We start from the raw sequence: 19,833 nt of genomic DNA on the forward strand, positions 1-19,833 counted from the left end.
AATCGGAAAGAAAACGAATCGTTAATTCGTATCAACGAACTCGAGGAACTGTTCAGGCGCGGAGATACACGATAGAAATTCTATAGATTGAAACACAACACGGAAATATAAACGTTCATATAGGATTATATGAGAAATCTAATTTCTTCTCTTTCTTCCAAGTCAATTTGAATTTGCCAATCTTCGAAGAAAAATATTAATTACGTATAGAGCGATATATAGCTATATGATATATTATATGGTAGATGTTAAATATTAAAGATATTTTCGACATGGAATGTTCTAGTCGTTGCGTTCATTTCACGATGTTACGGCCCAAAAATAATTCCTGCAATCAGTTTGCGTCAGTAGCGGTTAATTGACGTCAGAAATTTGTCAAAGCGATTTTGCCTTTAAACTTTATTGTACTCCCTGATATACCTAGAAACAGTTGCCAAAATGTAGCAGAATCGTTATTTAAAGCGCCATCCAAATACAACAGCAAGAATAATCTAATCTAATAATTATTTTCAAGAATACATGTATTATTATTTTTGGAAGATCTCCATTTATTTTGATGCCACTTGGACAAACGATAGTCCTTGTATAATGCTCGTATCATTCGGTTATGATTGTTTTCGTAATTTAATGGCAATGAGATCAAGAAACACCGACGACAAGGCTATGACGTAATCCGAAAAGATTTCGAAGGTTCAGAGAGGAATTCGCCAAAAACGAAAATCAACCTTGGTTCAAGAGGTTTACTTAACACGGAGCAATCGTATAATCGACACTTCGATTCTAAATACCAGGGACATTACGTTCTCTGTAATAAAAATGATCGGTTTCGCTTTTTCAAATCTAATTTTTTCATTCCTGTAATTTTTGTTGCGCAAGCAAAGTTCGACATAGGCAAAAGCGTTTAAACAGCGAAACGCTCGAGAGATACTCGGCCAGCGATTAAATTAGCGATGTTTCAACTAAAAAAAGTTTTAAGAGATTATCTTGAAAAATACATGCGCTGAAAGAAATAAATAGTCGGTCAGCTGGAGATGGAAGAATTTTATCGATAGAAAAATAACGATACACGTATCTAACAACAACGGTAATGACTGTACAAGCAAAAGAGCTAATTCGACCTAATTCGATAATAATTTCGTTTCTTATATACGTGTGCGCGCAACAAAGAGATTATATCTTGCATACAAAATAACCTGACCTCCGGAGGCCAGCGACCAACTCGACTTTATCGTGACGAAAGTGAAATGGAATCGGTAATCGGCATAGAAGAAGAACGCGAATGCCAAAGAGTAAACAGTTGGATGAAATAAAGAAGAAAAATGAGGGGCGAGAAATTCTTTTTCATCAGAAATTGCACCTATTGTGATCGCTCGTTATTTAGACGAATTAATTGCTTCACGAGTGGGTAAATAATAATAGCGGATCACTATCGCCACGGCGCGGTATCTTATCTACGATACTAAACTATAAGGCTAAAAGCGCAAAAATTACATCGATAGGATTCTTGGAACGACCGATGTGACATATGCGTCAGCGTAACGAAAGCGTTAATAAAAATAAAACGATCTAATGCAAAAAAGCTTCTTAACAACCGGCCGGAGGAAACGGCACTTGAAAACTTGTAGCACGCTGAACGAGTAACGACATCCTGTGCGAGGCACGATCGGGCATAGTAAATGTTCGAAACTGTTGGCGGACGTTATGGAATTTCAGCGACAATTCCTTAATTCCTTTTCCGCCGCGTGATTCACGTTTTTAATGTGCCCTTGGCCTTACCGCGGCGCTGTCCTATAATACGAAGGAGGAAGCAGGAGAAGGAGGGTCAAGAACGTACATCATGACGGAGGAATAACGTGGACAAGAGAGAAGGGGGCAGCTGAAGAGGCAGGGGAGGAAGAGGGGAGGGCGACATTGGAGGCGACGAGGCAGGAACGGCAATCGGAGGAGGTGGAGGAAGCGAGACTATGGGACAGACAAATCGAGTAATAAAAATTGCATAAACGCACGTTCCGTATCGATAGAATCACGCTATACCATGGTTAAATCGATTTGACACAGCGCGAGTTTCTGCTCGCGAGTTTGTACAATAGGTTGTCCAACGAGTTCCTTACCATTTATTATTCTGCTATTCCGATCGATATTTGAAATATAGTCGAGCGAGAGTCAAGAGCGAGCACACGTACACCTCGAAGCTTATTCAGAGATCGTTGCGAATACGTTGCATAAATTGAAAATCGATTTTTGTACGGCGTATACTCGCGCCTATGACTCTCGTATAGTGGAATATGAAAGAAAACGTAAAAATGCGCGCAAACTGCGTGTAATACTCGAAATTGTATAATAGAACTATGTTTAGCGATTGGAAAAAAGCTCTGCTTAACTTCTACGACTATCGATTTGCATAAATATCTAGCAACAGCATTGATAACTTAATCCTAACGATACATAATATTAGAATAAAACGAACAGACACGTTCAACAGATTGCTGAAAGTCAATGGAATTTTTTTCCAAACGTGATAGTAAGTTGTCTTTCTTTCTTTCTTTCTTACAGAGGATAGAAAAAATGAATTCATTAGCTGTGACAATATGGTATTGTTATATCGGAACAATGCGTTACTAACGCCACGCTATCAGCACACACCGCTTGTTAAGACTTTCAAAGACTGCTTTTACGATACGTTCGGTCGACTTCGCTTCTACTACCAGTCTTCTTCCATGAAGGAAGAAGCTGAGAAGCGATGTTTACCGAGGGAAACTAACGACAGAAGGCACGACAACGACAGGAAGCACGCAGCAACCTATTACTGTCGCGTTTGTCTCAGTTATGCTAGATGTGTTTGAAACAAACACATGGGACAGAGTGGTGAACGCGTGGTATCGCTACGAATTGTGTAATTCGATTCTTCGATTCTTTAAAATCGCGTGAAACGAAAATAGGTCTAAAGAAAGATGATCGCTTTGTTTCAAAGCATCGTCGATCTGAGGTATGAGGATTCTTTTTTTTACAAAAATTGTAACAAATCTATTCACTGTTAAAACTAGACCGTGAATTTTTTATTACGGATTTAAATGCAATTTTAGCATTCGTACTGCAGATTGGGTTTCTCGTTACTCTTATTACGTGGATAAACAACTCCAAGTTTCTCATCTAACTTTTTCATTGGGTTAATTGTTGATTCGTTATCCACTTGCAACTGTCGCGTATAATTTCTACACATTTTTCTGACTCTTATGGAATCTAATCTTGCACGAATATAAAGTCCTGATCGATTAAATCCTTCATCGATAATTTGAACTAATTATCATCGTTTTATAGAATAACAGATTAATAGGCATTCTAATATTCGCGAACTTTGACTAAAATAGAATTATTCTCGAAACCTTCTCTCATCGTTGCGCCTAGTATCTCGTATTTGGTTTCGTGGTCTGTTCTGAAGAAACGATAGCCGTCACGACAAAGACCGTTTTTCTTTTTCCTTGGTTCTGGTTGATCGCAACAGTAACAACACCCGTGAAACGTAATGTTAACGTTTAAAAATACATTGGCGTACACGTGAATGAGATTGTATAATCTACCGGCGCATACCTGCATCGTACACCGAGGAACAATGGGCCCGGAACACGACAGATTATAGCTATAAAGTAATCTCGTTTGGTCTGTCGATGGGCGAGCACGGAAGCACACCCACGCGTCTCTGCTCGCGCTTTTCACGAACGCCATAAACTCTATTTTAACAACCGTGTAAAATCGTATCGCGTTAAACACCAACGGAAGATTCGAAATTCTAATCGTTTCTCTTGTTGGAATCCGACTACGGTGTTACGTTATATCGTAGCTACGAAATGCATTTCAAGAATAGTTTATGTCGATATATACATATATATATATATATATATATGATGGAATATGTATTCACGACAGATACGTATATACCATTGATTTCACTTTAATTTATACCAACCTGTATCATCGATCTTTTTTCTCTTACTCTGTTTTTTTTTTCTTTTTTGATGGTAGAATCATAATACATATTTATTTAATTACGGTTATTTAAAATTGCCAAGAGTTTGCGTGTTCTAAACAGTATAGAGGATATTTTAGACATATTTATATTATACTAAAATATTACGAACGATTAACGTTAATTAGTAACGATTAATTAATAATATTAAATACTAGAATATTATTATAGAATAGTAATCGCAGAAACATATACAGTTACCGTACAATGTTAGGATCGAAAGGGAAACTACTAAGTGTTAAAAGTAAAAATCTAGGAAGAGTACTCGGAGGATGATTTGCATGGAATTATTCATTCTAAAGTTAATGTTACTTCTGGATTCGATTCTTCAGCGTCTAACTCTTTAACGCTCGTAGCCACACCTAACTTGCAAATTCCTGCATTCCTATGCCTTCTGTCTGACACTCGATACGCTCGCTGTCAGCAGATTATTAGAGATCTAATGGTACTAGAAAGTTTCGTTTGATATCGGTAGTGTCGAATAATTTGTGCGTTTTAGCCAACTATCTCACGCGATGAATTTTAATTAAATCGATTGCGTAAATTAAGAACGCAGCTTTTCGAACGTTCCTACGACCAGTTATATACAGCTACATTGTACCTTTCTAAATTTTATCGTCTTCTTATTCATCGTTTTATAAAAATGTTCAAGATTATGTAAATCGATTACGTTAATTACGTAAATCGAATAAAATACAGACAGGTGAAATGTCGATCGTTAACGTTCAATATAAGAATGATCGACATTCATGAATTTTAAAGAAATTTTATTTCCTCGTGATTATAAAATAAAATACAAGATATGGCTGTGAATGTAAAATGAAATAAACAAGTATATTTTTAAATTATTACACATATCTTCCTCTATTCTCTAGACTTAACTAGACTTAACTAACCAATAAATTTTCATTTATTTTGAACGCTATTAAATCCGATAAAAAAGTAGATAATTCGATATAACAGAAGAAACGTTACCACCGTTCTTACCGATTATAACAACTATTCTTTATTGATAAATGAAAGATGAGAAATATCTCGTTAATGGCCTCTAACGGTGAAATGTAAGATGATAACAGATAAGAGCAATTATCTTACCACGATATATTAAAATAAATAAAATTGTCGAAACATCGAGCTGGATGTCTTAATGTAACTTAATATCTTTAACACGTCGACTACTACGCCAATCTTATTAATGTTTTACTTTCAGTTTGATAATAATTAATTCTCGCAAAATATTACATCGTATTCGAGAACCTTTTTCCGACGATGTTGTTTAAATCATCTACCATCAAAATTCGATGGTCTATTAAATTCGTTTTATTCTATTCGTTCTAAGAAATTTAGCAACGTGGATCACCCATGGTCACCGTTAAGTTAACGCGTTAAGGGTTGCTACGCTTGGAAGCAGGTGTGACTATTTATTTCGCGACTAGGTGAGACACACGGCCCTGAATGTAACGTCAACCGCGAGCAAACAAGCATCTATGCGTGGGCATACAAATCGTGTAGGTGTTCCTCTTCGACTACCAAGCTTTGACCCAAGGGCACTAGCTGTGCATTATGGAACGCGCGCACGTCGCCGATATCGCTCGCGTTTTCGCATTTTTACCTGTTCACGGCGTGAAGCTCGTCCGATCGATTCATAAATAGACATCGCATATTTATGCGTATCATATTTTTATAAAGATAAATAAAAAAAGTAGGATTTAGGTAGACAATCTCTTTACCTGCTAAATATCGTACTAAATAGGTATATAATATGCTTGGAATATTTTATATATTTTTAAATTCATCTACGTATTTAAGAATTCAATTTTGAATGACTTGGACTTTCTTGCAAGACTGAACTAATAATATTGTTAGTAAATATTTACGAGTTGTTGCATGCCGTATTTACACGTGTAGAAACTGAACACGATATAATTAAAATTAATTAAAAATAAATGTAGTTAATTCTTAAGTCCATGGTTTGAAGAGTTTCTGACTAAGAAATGGTCTAGTTAACGGATTAACGCGTATTTTCATAAATATTAAAATTTTTGTGCGTATTTTATACTCTGGTTTTGCTTCCCTAATGTAACCTAACCTCCAAAAGTCCAATAAATCTTTCACATATCTTTCTTAGAGTTAAGCAACGTTGGAAGGCCACTACAATGGAGAATGCCAAATAATACTGACACGATTGATCATATGATTGATAAAAATATGAAGAAACGAATTCAAGGTATTTAATTGTAACGAATAACGAGATTATCGAAAGTATTTGAAGAATTGTGACGTCAATTACAATCAACGATGAATGTTGTACTGTTCTTCTAACTAAAATTTTACTTTTCTAACCTAACCTCAAAATGTCTACGTAATAATCTAAGGAATTTTTCACATATCTCGGATTCCAACGACGTTGAAAACTTACTACAATAGGGAATACCAGCACAGTTAATCATACGGTCATGGAAATATGCAGGCTCGAATTCAAGGTATTTAATTGCAATGGGCAACGAGGATATTCCACGATCGGTCACGTACAGGCCGGTTAAGCGTATAAATCGTGATTGCGAATGATAGCTGAAAATATTTCTAACGACATAATGACTGTTTGCGTTGATGGAGAGACGGTCGGGTTGCCGAGTCGTTTTGAAACGTGTTCGAGCGTAAAAATTCCAAGAAGAAAATAATGGTACTCAGCTTACAGGAATCTCCGTTTGCCTTCGTTCTCTGTACGTGGATGTGTCACGGCCTAGGAATGTCTCGAATTTCCAAGTTTGGGAACACTCCTGCCTCGTAATTCGTGCCATGGCTTTGGTCACGCACATGTATACGCAATATCACGCTGCCCGCATATCCCTTTAACGTTATTCCTTCGCGCCAAAAAATTCACAAATTACATTGCAAATATTTTGGCCGAATTCAATCCCATCTTGATTAAAACCACGAATAATTCATTTGCGGTTCTACAAGCTTATTAATTCGTTAATCGAGGCATTTCTTAACTAAGAACCTCTATGTATAATTACAGAAGTGAAAAGTATTATAATAAACACAAATTAATTCCACTTGGATCGATTTTACTCTTTGCGAGTGTAAATATGATATCGCTTCTTAAAGCTTTATTTATACGAAAAGAAAGAAAGGTAAATTTAATCGCGAAATACATCTAAAACAATTTTTATTACCATTAATACTAACAAAAAAATTCGTTGAATTAAAAGTGGTCGGAATTAAATCGACAACAGATTAATAATAAGATAAAAAAGTTGCTAAAAGACATTTTTTTGAATAAAAGATCGAGGTCACTTTCACTTTCTTAAACAGCACTATACGATTTTTTCACTATTCGTATTAAAAATTCATTATTAAAGATGATGACTTCATTCTCATATGATAAATTTTTAAATAATTACGAAACAAATGTTAGCATCCGAAAACAATATTTTCATCCTTAATCGCTTTTTCAATATTAATTTCATAATTGAAAGTCAGTTATTCACTTTTCCTTACTAAAACAATAAATTTTCCTTATTAAAACAATAATTACGTAGTCAATATCATCATATTTAGTTACAATACTGATTGATTTACAAATGAAGAAATACTGGATGGAAATCGTACGATTTCTATCTTGACTTTGAGCAAATGGATAACTGTCGTGATTACGTAAGCAAATTTATGAATGAAAAATATACATTAATAAAATAAATAATCAAATAATCAGATTAAAATAGATTCATTAGCTAAATTATAAAAATAATTTCAAGTAAACAGAAAATAAAACAATTTTTTTCATAATACCCTAACCTCATATTTGATGATAGTTTACAAACTACATATGTATTAATATCCAACGAATAATAGTTGAATGTAAACGATTAAATATCAACAAACTACTACATGCATATTGATCAATTACTTAGGAAAACCAAGACGTACCTAGAAGCAACACGAATGACTATCTTTGAAAGTTGACAGCATATCGATATTTTCTTAAGTCACAATTGCATAATGCAGCCGAGAAACAACCGTTCTCTCTTTCCTTTTCACGGACATTCTTGCAGCCTACGTACGAGGAAATAATTCACTCCAACATGTTTCAAATGAACCGAATAACAAAAATCGTACATCCAGAAATCGAATTTGAAAAATGAATTCGAAAAGAAACCAACCATGAATCTATAAACAGTTGCGTATCGATCGTAAATTTACGAAACGATGTTATAAGAACTCGAACCGAAAGAATGCGAGAAAGAAAAAAAATGGTGGAGGCACATTGGCGCGCATGCGCGCGCTCGTGAGAGCGAAAGAATTTTCCTAAACACAGATGTCGAGCAGATGCCACGCGTTGCAGTGCGTGAGGAACGCACAGTGGGAAAACCGGACGAAACGAAACGCGTGCGAATTCGATTCGAGTTTCCAAAAAAGAAACAGGTGACGAGAGGCGGCGAGAGGAGCTTAGTGGATTCGGGGAACGAAATTTCGAGATTTCGAGGAACGCGAAAGTCGCCGGCAAACGGAATAACCGTACACCGGGCTCTGCTCTGTTGTTCGCGTGCCAAATGTGCAAACAAAAACAGCAGCAAACACAGGTCGACTGTAATCTGCGTTCGAATTGCTGGACGATAACTCGAGTGGAAAACAAGTATCAATTATACGTCAGTGATATCACAAAATATCATTGAAATATTTCAATTTTTATTTTGTATACACGCATAGTTGTTAACATTGCAGAAAATTTTTTTGATTGTTCAATATCTTTTGGATTTGTTAAATGAAAAAAAATTGGATACTTGTAGAACTTCTTTTTATAAATATAATACGCGTATTGTATGAAACATTTTAATTAAAACATTAACACTGTAGTGAAACCTGACTTTCATAACTATATTGATAAAATTTGAAACAAATCTGAAAATGTAAACTAGAAAGTGTAGGATATTTATCCAAACATATACTTACTGAAAAATTAGTGTATAATATAAGTAACCATTTTAAATGTATCATACGTATTATGATGATCTTGCTGAATACTCAGGCTTATTAATATAATGGATAACCGATTGCTTAAGTATTTTTATCCTCTCTGTAAAATCTGTACTTACAATAGATTTCTTGTAGCTTCTCAGTAAGTATATTTTCAGATTGATTTCAAATTTTATTAATATAATCATGACAGTAGTGTCTAATTACAGTGCTAATGAAATTTCAAAATATTTTGGATAAGAGTGTTTTATAGAAAATGTTCAAATACTTTCGTGAGCTACTACATATATATACAGAATATATGATACAATGATATGAGTAATATATTGTGAATTAGTGTTTCTTTTCTCGAAACAAGAAAGGAAAATCGAACGAAAGGACCGCATGTAACGAGATCGATGTCTTAATGGCGACATCAAAATCGGAAGAGTAATACCCTTGTACCAAGGTCTATTTTTAGGTACCGGTCAGTTGCATGTACGTTATATACCGGTTAGCCCCGTAAGATGGTTCACTTACACCACGTTCCACGGGTACGCGTATACACATTAATCTAGGCAACGTGGACACGTGGAACACGGTGTCCATGTAAGCCAGTTTTATAACGAGATTTTAGTCTTTTGCTCGATAACGAGCGCCATTCACTGGATCCATCGCGAGACTAGCACTTGCTTCATTTGATCTTTTGACGAATCAGAAAAAATATTCTGTACGATTTCACGCATTAAGAATGCAGATATTAGACATTTCTGAGTCGAATGGGTAATAATTTCTGCTTTTGGAAAATTACTTCACTTGAAAATTAGTCTAACTATGTAGATTATTATTATTACTATTCACATACAATGTTGTATCAAGTGATTGTTAATATTTGATCATTAACTTATTATAATCTAAAAAAATTAGCATTTGTAATTTATGCGTATTTGTAAATTCTTCGGTGTTTAATTTATAGATTATGAACGACACATATTCATATATAGTTGAAACATATTAAAAGCGTAATAATTGATGAATACCTAAACTTATTGATTTTATCTTCGCTATAGAAAATGAATAAATATGTATATAAATATAGTATATAACATTTAAGTAATAATAAAATAAGAGAAAACAAAATAGTTAATATGTATCAGATTTGAGATAAAAAAACTCGACGTTTCTACAGGCAACAATTGCGACTGGTTAAAACGCAGTGAAATTGTGACTTTTCTATCAGAAAGTTCAAATGAATAGTAGTTTTATTTTCGCGTGCGACCGTGGTCACCAGATTTCTCGAGTTTTTCATCGACAGCGCGGCGGCCCTGGCGACTGGAATGCGGGCGCGGCGAGTCCTCGGTGTATGAATATACGCATACACGTAGTAGATACACACGCTCGGGAAACTTAAGGGGCGCTCACACGAGGGCAATGTAACGTCAGAAATATTTCGCGTTCCCGTTTGTGTGTATGTGTCTATGACGAATCTGCTCACTATACACACACACGTTTATTATCACAAATAAGTACAAAACGTCTCGTTCATCCGTGTCCATAAATTCACGGAAAGAAAGAGGAAAAAATCGAATGCGATCTTTAAATGAAATAAGGTTCGCGCATAGAGATCGCACGCAATTTCATATATACTCGCTGTTTTAGCACGTGTACGCGTGCATACAAACATATACATAGAAAATGGCGTACCTGTCTCTAGGATCGATCCACGTTGTTTTTCTTGTGTTGTGATCGATGAAATACACTTTTCCATCAAAGTCTTGCGCGACGTCCCACCCTTCCGGAAGCGGTATCTCCCCATTCCGTCTCCTTGGCATATTTCACTGCGCTCTAAATCCATCCAAAACTCTCTATCACCGACCAGTCGACAGGCACATATCTGTGCGCGCGAGCACACACTCCCCGTGCCACATACACGCTGTATTGATGAAAGAGAAAGAAAGACAGTCGATGTAAGAGAGACAAAGAGGGAACATTCGAGTTGGTAAAGAGAAGGCACGCAATAGTAATACACACCGATATACAGTGGAATGGAGATAGAAAGGATGTGTTGCATGCCACTGAATGCACACACGTGCGCGTGCATACATACACACATACATACATCTCTATGTACGCGCACGTATACATACTCTGTCGAAAGGAAAGAGAAAAAAAAGAAGCGAGGGAAAAAGAAATAGGGAAGGAAAAGAGTGTGAGAGAGAAAGATAGAAACATCACGTGCATATGTATACATATATGTAGATTTCATGTAGTATATATAATGTACACACACGTTCTCGCTCTCTCTTTCTCCCTCGCGCGCTACTCCGCCATCATGAATACCTCATTATCATGAGCGGAGTGACGTCAGAGTCCCCGCCTTCAGATTCCTCTCGAGCGGAATTCCACCGTTAACATAGCTGGCCGTCGAAGAAAAGTCCACTGTTGGTATCTTGCCTTGAGACGGTACTGTGGTCCTACATTTGTACAAGATCGCCAGTATAAATGCCCGTTACATTATCGTAACACTTATATTTCTTTTAATCCCGCACTCGTCACTTTGCAATATATCGACGAATGAAATATACCAAATAGCACACAGCCTTTAGATTTGCTTTCTTCACATCACCAACCGTAAACCGAATTTGGTAGAGAAAAAATATGAAAAACCACTTTCACCCTTCCTTTGCCGTCTCACTCTGTCGTTCACTTTTATTTGCACTCTTATCCTTTTGTTTATCAGGCCCTTGATTTTACCACGTATCACGTGCGATGTTCTTTTTACACCATCCTTTAATTCCTACTTACTGTTCTTACACGATTTTATCATTTGTTTTACACCATCCGGAAAAGCAGGAACACTTAGAAAAATATTCGGGGAATCGGGCCGGTAATCGAACAGAGAACACTTCTCCGGCTAACGTCGTTCAGATGCACGTTTCATTGATGAAATTTTCGAAGAAAATTGGTGAATTGTTCAAACGCGTAACAACCACGTCGTTCTCATTTTGGAACAGCAGGAACGACGACGAGTTTCTCGGAGCAGAGACGGGGCAGCATCTGCGTCTGCGACCCGCTTTAAGAAGTGCACGCTAATGCCGGTACTATCGAGTACATTTCACCGTGTGCTCCCTTTTCTTTCTCTCACTAAACTTCGTGCTCGTCGTCCGCGAAAGACAGCGCGGAATCAACGCGACGTTCCCTTCGAGGAATGTCAGAATTCGCCTCGCGTTTCTCCCCCACGCGTTTTATTTCATTCCGTCTTTTTACTTACACGGAACGAAACTGCCAGGAACACTGTTACGGTTACCGCAAGACACTTTTGCTCCGTTCATGGATCGAATTGAACATGGCCTCGGCGAAGATTCTACACTCTGTCAAGTCCGTTGTTTCAAGTGGCAAGAATACGCGCAAACTACTCTTTCGTTTCGTACGATACTACAACCTCGCGCCAACTACAAGCATGTTGAGTGTTTGAAACATGCCACTGGACGTTCATACCGTGTGCGCTTGGCAATGCTTCTCACTCACTCTCTCTTCCTCTTCGCCTCAACGCGTACACCGATGAGAACCGAACGTAATCCCCTCCCAGCCTTTGGTATTCTCCTTCTTTCTCTCTCTTTCTCTCGAATCGTCTCCCACTACTAGACCGAAAGCTCTCGTGTCTCTGACCGCTGTGCACGAACGACGACGGGAACAGACGAACGCGATGCCCTTTCCACAGTTTCGCATATTTTCCGTTATATTGCATCGGCGGCACCACCGTACGACTCTCATGGAAACGCAGGTGCACTCAAGACCGTTGAACATCCGGGACGAATGAATAAACTGATGGTAATCCGTTGCTGCCCCTTCGAGAATGTCTCATAAGCCACTGTGGTATTCGCATGTATTGCTTCTTCTTTCCTTTTTTTTTTCTCCTTGCTGTTATTTCGCTTGATGCGTGGCTTCCAAATGTTATCGATATTCGATCGAGTAATTTAGTCTTCTACTTGTGTCATTTATCGTTATTCACTCCTATCATTTTGCTTGAAATTAACTTATTAGTCTCAATCCAAATATTTCACATGTCACATATTTACTGTTCTGTATAAGTATTAACATTTGTTTTTTTTTTTTTTTTATTATTTTGATAAATACATTTTCGTCCACAATGTGAAAATATGTGTCTTTAGCATAATCTCCTTCATTCCTTTTACTCTGAAAATAAATATTTAATTCTATTTAAAAATATACATTTAATTTGTAAAATTTCTGTATAAAGATCATGTCACTTTAGTAAAAGAAATTATATCCGTGTCGCATTGAAATCCAGTGGTTTAGAATTTAGAATATTTCTCGCATGCACGACTTTTTTAATCTATACATTTACTATAAATTTGATAAAGTGTGTGAATTCTTACTTCCTCGGTAAGACACGTGACATGTGTATAATTATGTATGTATATACGTGGTGGAGAGTGCAGCTATGTGAACGTATGGAGGTTTCCTGAACGTGGCGACATTTGTAACCCAAATTTTCTACACGTTACGAGAAACTGAATGTGCAATTGTAACGTAAACCGATCGTATCGAGATTCGAACATAGTTCATAAATTGTTTCTAATAAATAAGAGGTAATTTAGTGTTTTGTACAAAGTTAATATGGCAACATCTGAGAGCGATGACTTTGAAAGCGCTGACGAGGAGATGAACCATGATATACCAACAAAAAGAAGTACTCAAATACAACAGCGGAATTTACCAAACACGATAGATTCGGAATCTGATGATGATACGGAATATGTGCCTCGACAACCGTATACAAATATAAATTTCGGTAGAAATAAAGAAAAATATTGGCCGACAATGGATACGTCAACTAATGAAACAAGAGGTGATAAAGATATCAGTATTAAAGATACACGTAATTATGAGAAGCACGAGCAGCCAATTATCAATATTGACGAAACTTGTGAAAAAAATGAGGAAAACATTTCAACTATCGATTCACAGAAAGTAGAATGTGCACAGATCAACACTGGTGACACAGACTTGAAAGTGGAAAATAATAATGGAAACATAAAGTTAAGAAAAAATAAAATAGAAGTATCTCCTGAAAAAGATGTTAATATGGACTTACATTCTGAGTTGACAGTTAAGTTGAATGAAAAAGAAAAGATTCAACCCAAAGGAAAGAAATTAGGTGTAAAGAAATTAGGAACAAGGGTTATGTCAAGTAGTATTCTTATGACTGATATAGATAACATAGATAGACATATTAATGAAAGGGATATACTGATGACAGGAGAAGATGTGCTTAGTAAATTTTCTATGCAAGATGAAATAACAGAATCTGATATGCCAGAAGAATTGAAATCTGATAAAACATTCAAAGAAATATTTAAATCTGAAGGTTGGGAAGGACTTGAAGATCCGATTGAATTACCAGAGGAAGTGATTGAGGAGAAATTGCAACCAGTATTAAAAAGATTATCATTAGTTGCTGAAGAAACAAGTAGCTCATCCACAAGTTGGGGTTGGGGTAATTGGGGTGTAAGTTCTTTAATTAATACAGCTAGTGTTGGAGTTTCTACAATAACTAGCCATGTATCACAAGGACTTACTCTTTTGGAAGAATCAATGGCTTTATCTGATGAACCTAAATCAAATGAAGAACAAGAAAATCAGACAGACAATGGTAACTTGTATTATATAGTTATAAATGATATAGGATGGATATATTTAATGATATAATAGATATATGTAATAGTTAATAGATAGGTAGATGATAGACAAGAGATATGTAATATGTAAAATAAGAGTAAAATAAGATTGTGTGTGCGAGTGGATGGATCTGTGTGTAGATGAATAAGTGAGAATGAAAGACAATAGAAAAAATATATAATTGTGAATCAAGTTCCTTTTATAGTCAAGAGATTGAAAATAAACTATATCACTACTATTATTTAATGATATAATTACGGCTAAATTATAAAACTGTTATATTTTTATTTTAGTTAACTTCCAGTTAATTTCCAGATGGTAAAGAGGAACAGACCAAAGAACAATCTTCTTTCGGGTTTGGAAATCTTATATCAAGTGTATCATCAATAACAAAACTGGTTGAATCAACTGGAAGCAAAGTTGTGAGTGGTGGATTAGATACGTTAGAAGCCATTGGTAAAAAGACAATGGAAGTTTTACAAGAAGGTGATCCAGGCTTAAAGAAAAAGAGGACCTTCTTTATAAATGAAACAGATAAGCCTAATTTATCTCAGATCCTACGAGAAGCTAAAGAAAAAGCGGATAGCACAGAAAGAACAATGGAAGAAAGACAGAAAATGAGAAAAGTACATTTTGAAAGTCTCTTTGATGATTATCAAGGACTTGTTCATATAGAAGCATTAGAAATGTTATCAAAACAAAGTAATATTAAAATACAACAGCATTTGAATAGCTTAGATACAAATGAATTAAATTCTGTTGAAAAAATGTTGGAAGAAGTTGAAGAATTATGTGCATTAGATAATGATGATGAATACAATGATGAAATAGATGAGAAAGACTTGAAATATAAATTACAAGAAGCTTGCAGCGATCTTGGAATTAACATTACATATGAAAAGTTACACGAGGTGAATAATTTTTGCTCTAATAATACGAGAGTTTACTATTATCTCTTGAATGCATTATACAAAATTAAATATTGATTTTAGGCTTTTCAAGATTCTAAAAATTATACTAATTCACCACATAATGATCAAGAAACTTTTGAACATGCTATTTCAGTTTTGGCACAATTTACAGCATTATCTGTAGAAAGGTTTCATAAAACTGCAGAATTACTTTTAATCAAAGAACATCGAAGCACTGTTAATGAAACTGATTCACTAGTTCAGTTAACAAATATTCTGTCTAATCAAATTGGAATATTAGCTAATACTTACTGTAGTATTTTAAATAAGCTTGCAGAAACTTCAGATAAACCTCATACTATTAAAACTAATATAACAACGATTCTCATGGAGGTAAGAGAATACTATTATGTATTAAATTATAGTATACATGTATGAAGAAATAAATTTTCATTTTTTTTTTTTTTTTAATAGGCTTCAAATGCAGGTTCTTACATTCAACATGCCTTCAAATTGTTGATTCCCATCATAGAAGTTGGTGCTATATAACGATGAGTAGAAGTATTTTTTTAATATTCGTTTTGCATATATTGTAAAAAAAAAAAACTAATACATTTCAGATAATTAGTGCAAATAACTTTTTCTAATATGTTTTGGGATAGAAAGAAAGTTTTGCACGTTATAAAGAAAGGATAGAAAATAAGAGAAAAATAAAAAAAAAAAATAACACTTTTTGTACTATATAAATTGTATGGATTTACAATGTATTAAAACAGAAAGAAAAATTAAAGTTATCTGTAAAAAATTTCTAGCAACTTGTTTAAAATAATTTAATTTAGGTACTCATTTTTTTTCAAATGTTCTGCTCACAAGCATTTTACATATACAATTTATGTCATTTCATAATGCTTCCCGAACAGTTTTAATTTCTTATATAAATTTATACTTAATTATAAAATTAGTAAAATATACTTTGAATTACAAAAATGCTTCAAGTAAATATTTTCTTAAAATATAGTTGTACTATTGTATATATGAAATGCTTATAATTATAGAATTTAATAACAATTTATTTTCTTATAAAACATTTTTGTTTTAAAAAAAATAATGTCAAATCGAAATATTAATATTAAAATCAAGTAGGATATTTATAATCATATGTTAAAATATTCTTAACAATACGAGAATAAATATAAACTCGATTTAATGTTTTCCTCTTTTATTACCAATAGGAGGTTTCTGAAGTTGAAAACTCGAGTTTGATTCACTCATTGGTAAAGGTGTAGTAAGATTTGGCGGAGTATTAAAGGTCAAACTTGCTGTTGGTGGTTTCAATGACGAACTTAGAGTAATGTTAGTAGCAGATGATGTTGGTATTGTATTTCCCCAAACTGTAACAACATATATTCTGAATTATTTTGCATCTATTTCTAAGAGTCAGATTAATTGATGTGTACTATTGGAGCTAAAGCTGTGTTTCAATGAATTAAAATGTCATTGAAAAGTAACAAAGTAGCAACATTGACACAATTATATACTTTCTTTTAATAAAACTAATATTCAATAGGATCCCTATATATTATTGTATATTCTTTTAAATATATAATCTAGTTAACGCGGGCATTCTTACAAAACCACCAAGAAGCAAAAGCAATTAAAGTACATATAAAATACACAGCCATTCCTTAACAAGCACAGATTTCAACCTCCCTTTACTATGTGATATTTAAAAATGCAAATTAAAAAGAAGAAGAAAACAGAATATCATTTATTTCACTATTATTAAAAATGAATATTCTCATATATATAATTAGTAAATGTTAAGTATAAAAGCTACACATCCCTTCCCACATTTCACAACACAAACAGAAACTGAAGAAAAATATAGTACCTTATAAACTAAAATAGATTCCTTACTCTTTTCCTGGAAAGATAAAATCAAAATCAAATCACAGAAATAAAACATTTTAAATCGATCATATTTACAGAATAATTAGTTGCAACAGTCTTTCTATTCATATACATGAAATTCTACAATACTTAGTAAAGGGCGTTAAATGTTAGTAAATCTACCTCATACTAAATCCACGCAAGACCTGAAGGTAGGAGATATTCATGGGATAGTTGAAACAACGAAAATACGTTGTTTTAGGGGCTTTGTTTTCAACAAAAAATATATTAACATTATAAATTTATATATTAATTTCATTTACCTAATGGATTTCGTGTTTCATAACTTCCTAGTCTGTTAGAATTTAGTGCTGTTGATGAAAGGAAACTTTTATTTCCTATAAAAGTAAAGTATATAACACGTTAATAGTTATATGAAATAAAATAAATACTTGCATATTACAATAAATTCTAAAAATTATCAATTACCTGGACCAAATGGTGTAGGACCACTCGTAATTTTTCCAATACTACTTCGAGATATTTTTCCATCTGGTTTAATATCTTCAAAAACGTTTGTATTATCTTTTAAAACGTATTTTCTAAAGTTTAAATACTGTTCCTTTTGTTGTTGTACTTTCGAATGTACACCTTGCAATTTACCAGCAACAGCAACAAGAGATTCGTGAAGTTTACTCATAGCCATCGTTAATTCTAAAAACCAATTGAAAGATATTTTAAAATTTTGAGAAACATTAATACTAATATAAATTTACCTTGTGGAGTTAAAGTCTTTGGAGTCATCATTGTCTGTATATGTTTTTCTGTTGTTTCAATTTGAGATCTAAATAACAGTAAATCATGTTCAAAGCTATCAGCCAATTCCATAAAAAATAATAATGGTGCATTATTTTCATATTGTAATCCTGGTGGAGTATCATGCGTTCTTTGAGCTACTTCAGAACTTTGTAATGCTTTTGCTGTGTCTTGTTTCAACTTATCAGCAGCAGAACGATCTCGTTGAACTGATCCAGCTAATGTTGTTAAAAGTTCCATCAATGATGCTGTATCTTCCGCACATCGATTTAATGGTCTTGCAGAGCCCCTTGCTATATCCGAAGACAATACCTTTTGTTCTTTCACAAACTCTCTATAATTAAGAATTTATATAAGAATTTATATTTATATTAAATTAATTAATTTTATACAGTTCTAATATAATAGTTCTGCTATATAATAATTACTTGAATTTCTCTATTGTCTGTAATAATTCCGGTGGCCAAATATTTTCTTTAGCAGCAGTTGGATTAGTATTTGCTTGTGAAAATCCTTTATTACTTGATGATACATCTAATCCCCCTAGTCCTTTATTGGTAGTGCTTGTGGTAGTTGTAGTACCACTAGTAGCTAATTTTGATCCTAATAAATTACCACTACCAAAAAGCGATGCTGTAAATACAAAATATTAGAAATAATATTTTGATTATTAATAATATTAAATTATATCTTCAACTATCACATACTTGTCGTAGTAGGTGCACCAAAGGTAACATTTCCAGTTGTAGCTGTAGCAGATGGAGCACCAAATGTTAACGCAGAAGTTGTTGCTGGTGTGCCAAAAGAAAGTCCACCAAATAATGGCGCAGACGTAGTTGGAGCTGGAAATAAACTGCTCGCAGTAGTTGTAGTAGTTGTATTTGATCCTAAAAGTAAACCGGTCGATTGTGTCTGTGCAGCAGTTGCAGGTGTACTATTAAATCCAAAATTAAGCCCAGTTGTTGTTGCCGGTGTGGATGGAGCTCCAAAGGTTAATGTTGGTGCTGAAGTACTTGAACCAAAAGGTGTACTAGTTACATTAAAACCTGTTGCAGGTCTAGAACACAATAAATTATCAATATTTCAGTATATAAATTTTAAATACAAAACCCTATGTTTCAATCTCATAATGTGAGGTTAATTAATTTAATTTAAGTTAAGGAATCGAAATGTAAAATTGTGTATTTACTTTTGTCCAAATCCAAAACTTGTGTTGCTCGAAGTTGTAGGTGTTCCAAAAGTAAACGTTGACATAGTTGTGGCATGCAATAAATAATAAGACAAATAAACGTCGCTAAATGACACACAATGTCTTATATTTCAAATATTAACAATGCATGCATTGCATGCGTTAAACTGTCTTCAACCGACTAACTGGCGAGAATAATTGAAGAGCGCCATCTATAATATAAATTTGAATATGTGTAATTCATTTTCGAAATGTATGTACTATCTTATGTGTATCTTTGTAGAGATATATATTTCTACAAAATATTAAAAATATTCGTAACTGAAAATAAGATTCAAATA

General features: G+C 34.3%; 3 protein-coding genes across 13 annotated transcripts in view; 1 reads left to right on the top strand and 2 right to left on the bottom strand.

The window, feature by feature from the left end:
- The window catches only part of LOC126923583 (protein kibra), a 42,223-nt gene extending 29,655 nt beyond the window's left edge, over window positions 1-12,568 (bottom strand). The window contains exons 1-2 of one of the 4 annotated variants that reach the window (XM_050737182.1): window positions 11,324-12,564; window positions 10,688-10,828 (exon numbers count right to left, since the gene is read on the bottom strand). In XM_050737182.1, coding sequence (XP_050593139.1) covers window positions 10,688-10,815 — 128 coding nt within the window. In that variant the 5' untranslated portion in view covers window positions 10,816-10,828; window positions 11,324-12,564. Of the gene's footprint in view, window positions 1-10,687; window positions 10,917-11,271 lie in introns of all 4 variants that reach the window. The other 3 variants (XM_050737181.1, XM_050737180.1, XM_050737184.1) reach the window with 3 other exon arrangements.
- A 515-nt stretch (window positions 12,569-13,083) lies between these two features.
- LOC126923595 (nucleoporin p58/p45) lies at window positions 13,084-19,698 on the bottom strand. 8 transcript variants are annotated; one of them, XM_050737224.1, is made up of 9 exons: window positions 19,493-19,695; window positions 19,011-19,360; window positions 18,732-18,936; window positions 18,264-18,637; window positions 17,977-18,201; window positions 17,811-17,885; window positions 17,671-17,693; window positions 17,489-17,521; window positions 13,084-13,180 (listed from the first exon to the last, which is right to left on the bottom strand). In XM_050737224.1, exons 1-7 carry the CDS (start codon window positions 19,555-19,557, stop codon window positions 17,677-17,679), a joined length of 1,311 nt encoding a protein of 436 aa, XP_050593181.1. In that variant the 5' UTR covers window positions 19,558-19,695; the 3' UTR covers window positions 13,084-13,180; window positions 17,489-17,521; window positions 17,671-17,676. The 8 variants fall into 8 exon arrangements, with proteins under 8 accessions (XP_050593181.1, XP_050593183.1, XP_050593184.1 ...); XM_050737222.1 differs by lacking the exon at window positions 13,084-13,180 and adding an exon at window positions 16,800-16,988; XM_050737226.1 differs by lacking the exon at window positions 17,671-17,693.
- LOC126923592 (protein FAM114A2) lies at window positions 13,437-16,431 on the top strand. Its single transcript, XM_050737206.1, has 4 exons — window positions 13,437-14,660; window positions 15,002-15,597; window positions 15,679-15,990; window positions 16,072-16,431. Exons 1-4 carry the CDS (start codon window positions 13,625-13,627, stop codon window positions 16,144-16,146), a joined length of 2,019 nt encoding a protein of 672 aa, XP_050593163.1. The 5' UTR covers window positions 13,437-13,624; the 3' UTR covers window positions 16,147-16,431.
- Window positions 19,699-19,833: the final 135 nt, after the last annotated feature.

The sequence above is a fragment of the Bombus affinis genome, chromosome 13 (genome assembly GCF_024516045.1).
Source record: "Bombus affinis isolate iyBomAffi1 chromosome 13, iyBomAffi1.2, whole genome shotgun sequence".
Lineage (NCBI taxonomy): Eukaryota > Metazoa > Arthropoda > Insecta > Hymenoptera > Apidae > Bombus > Bombus affinis.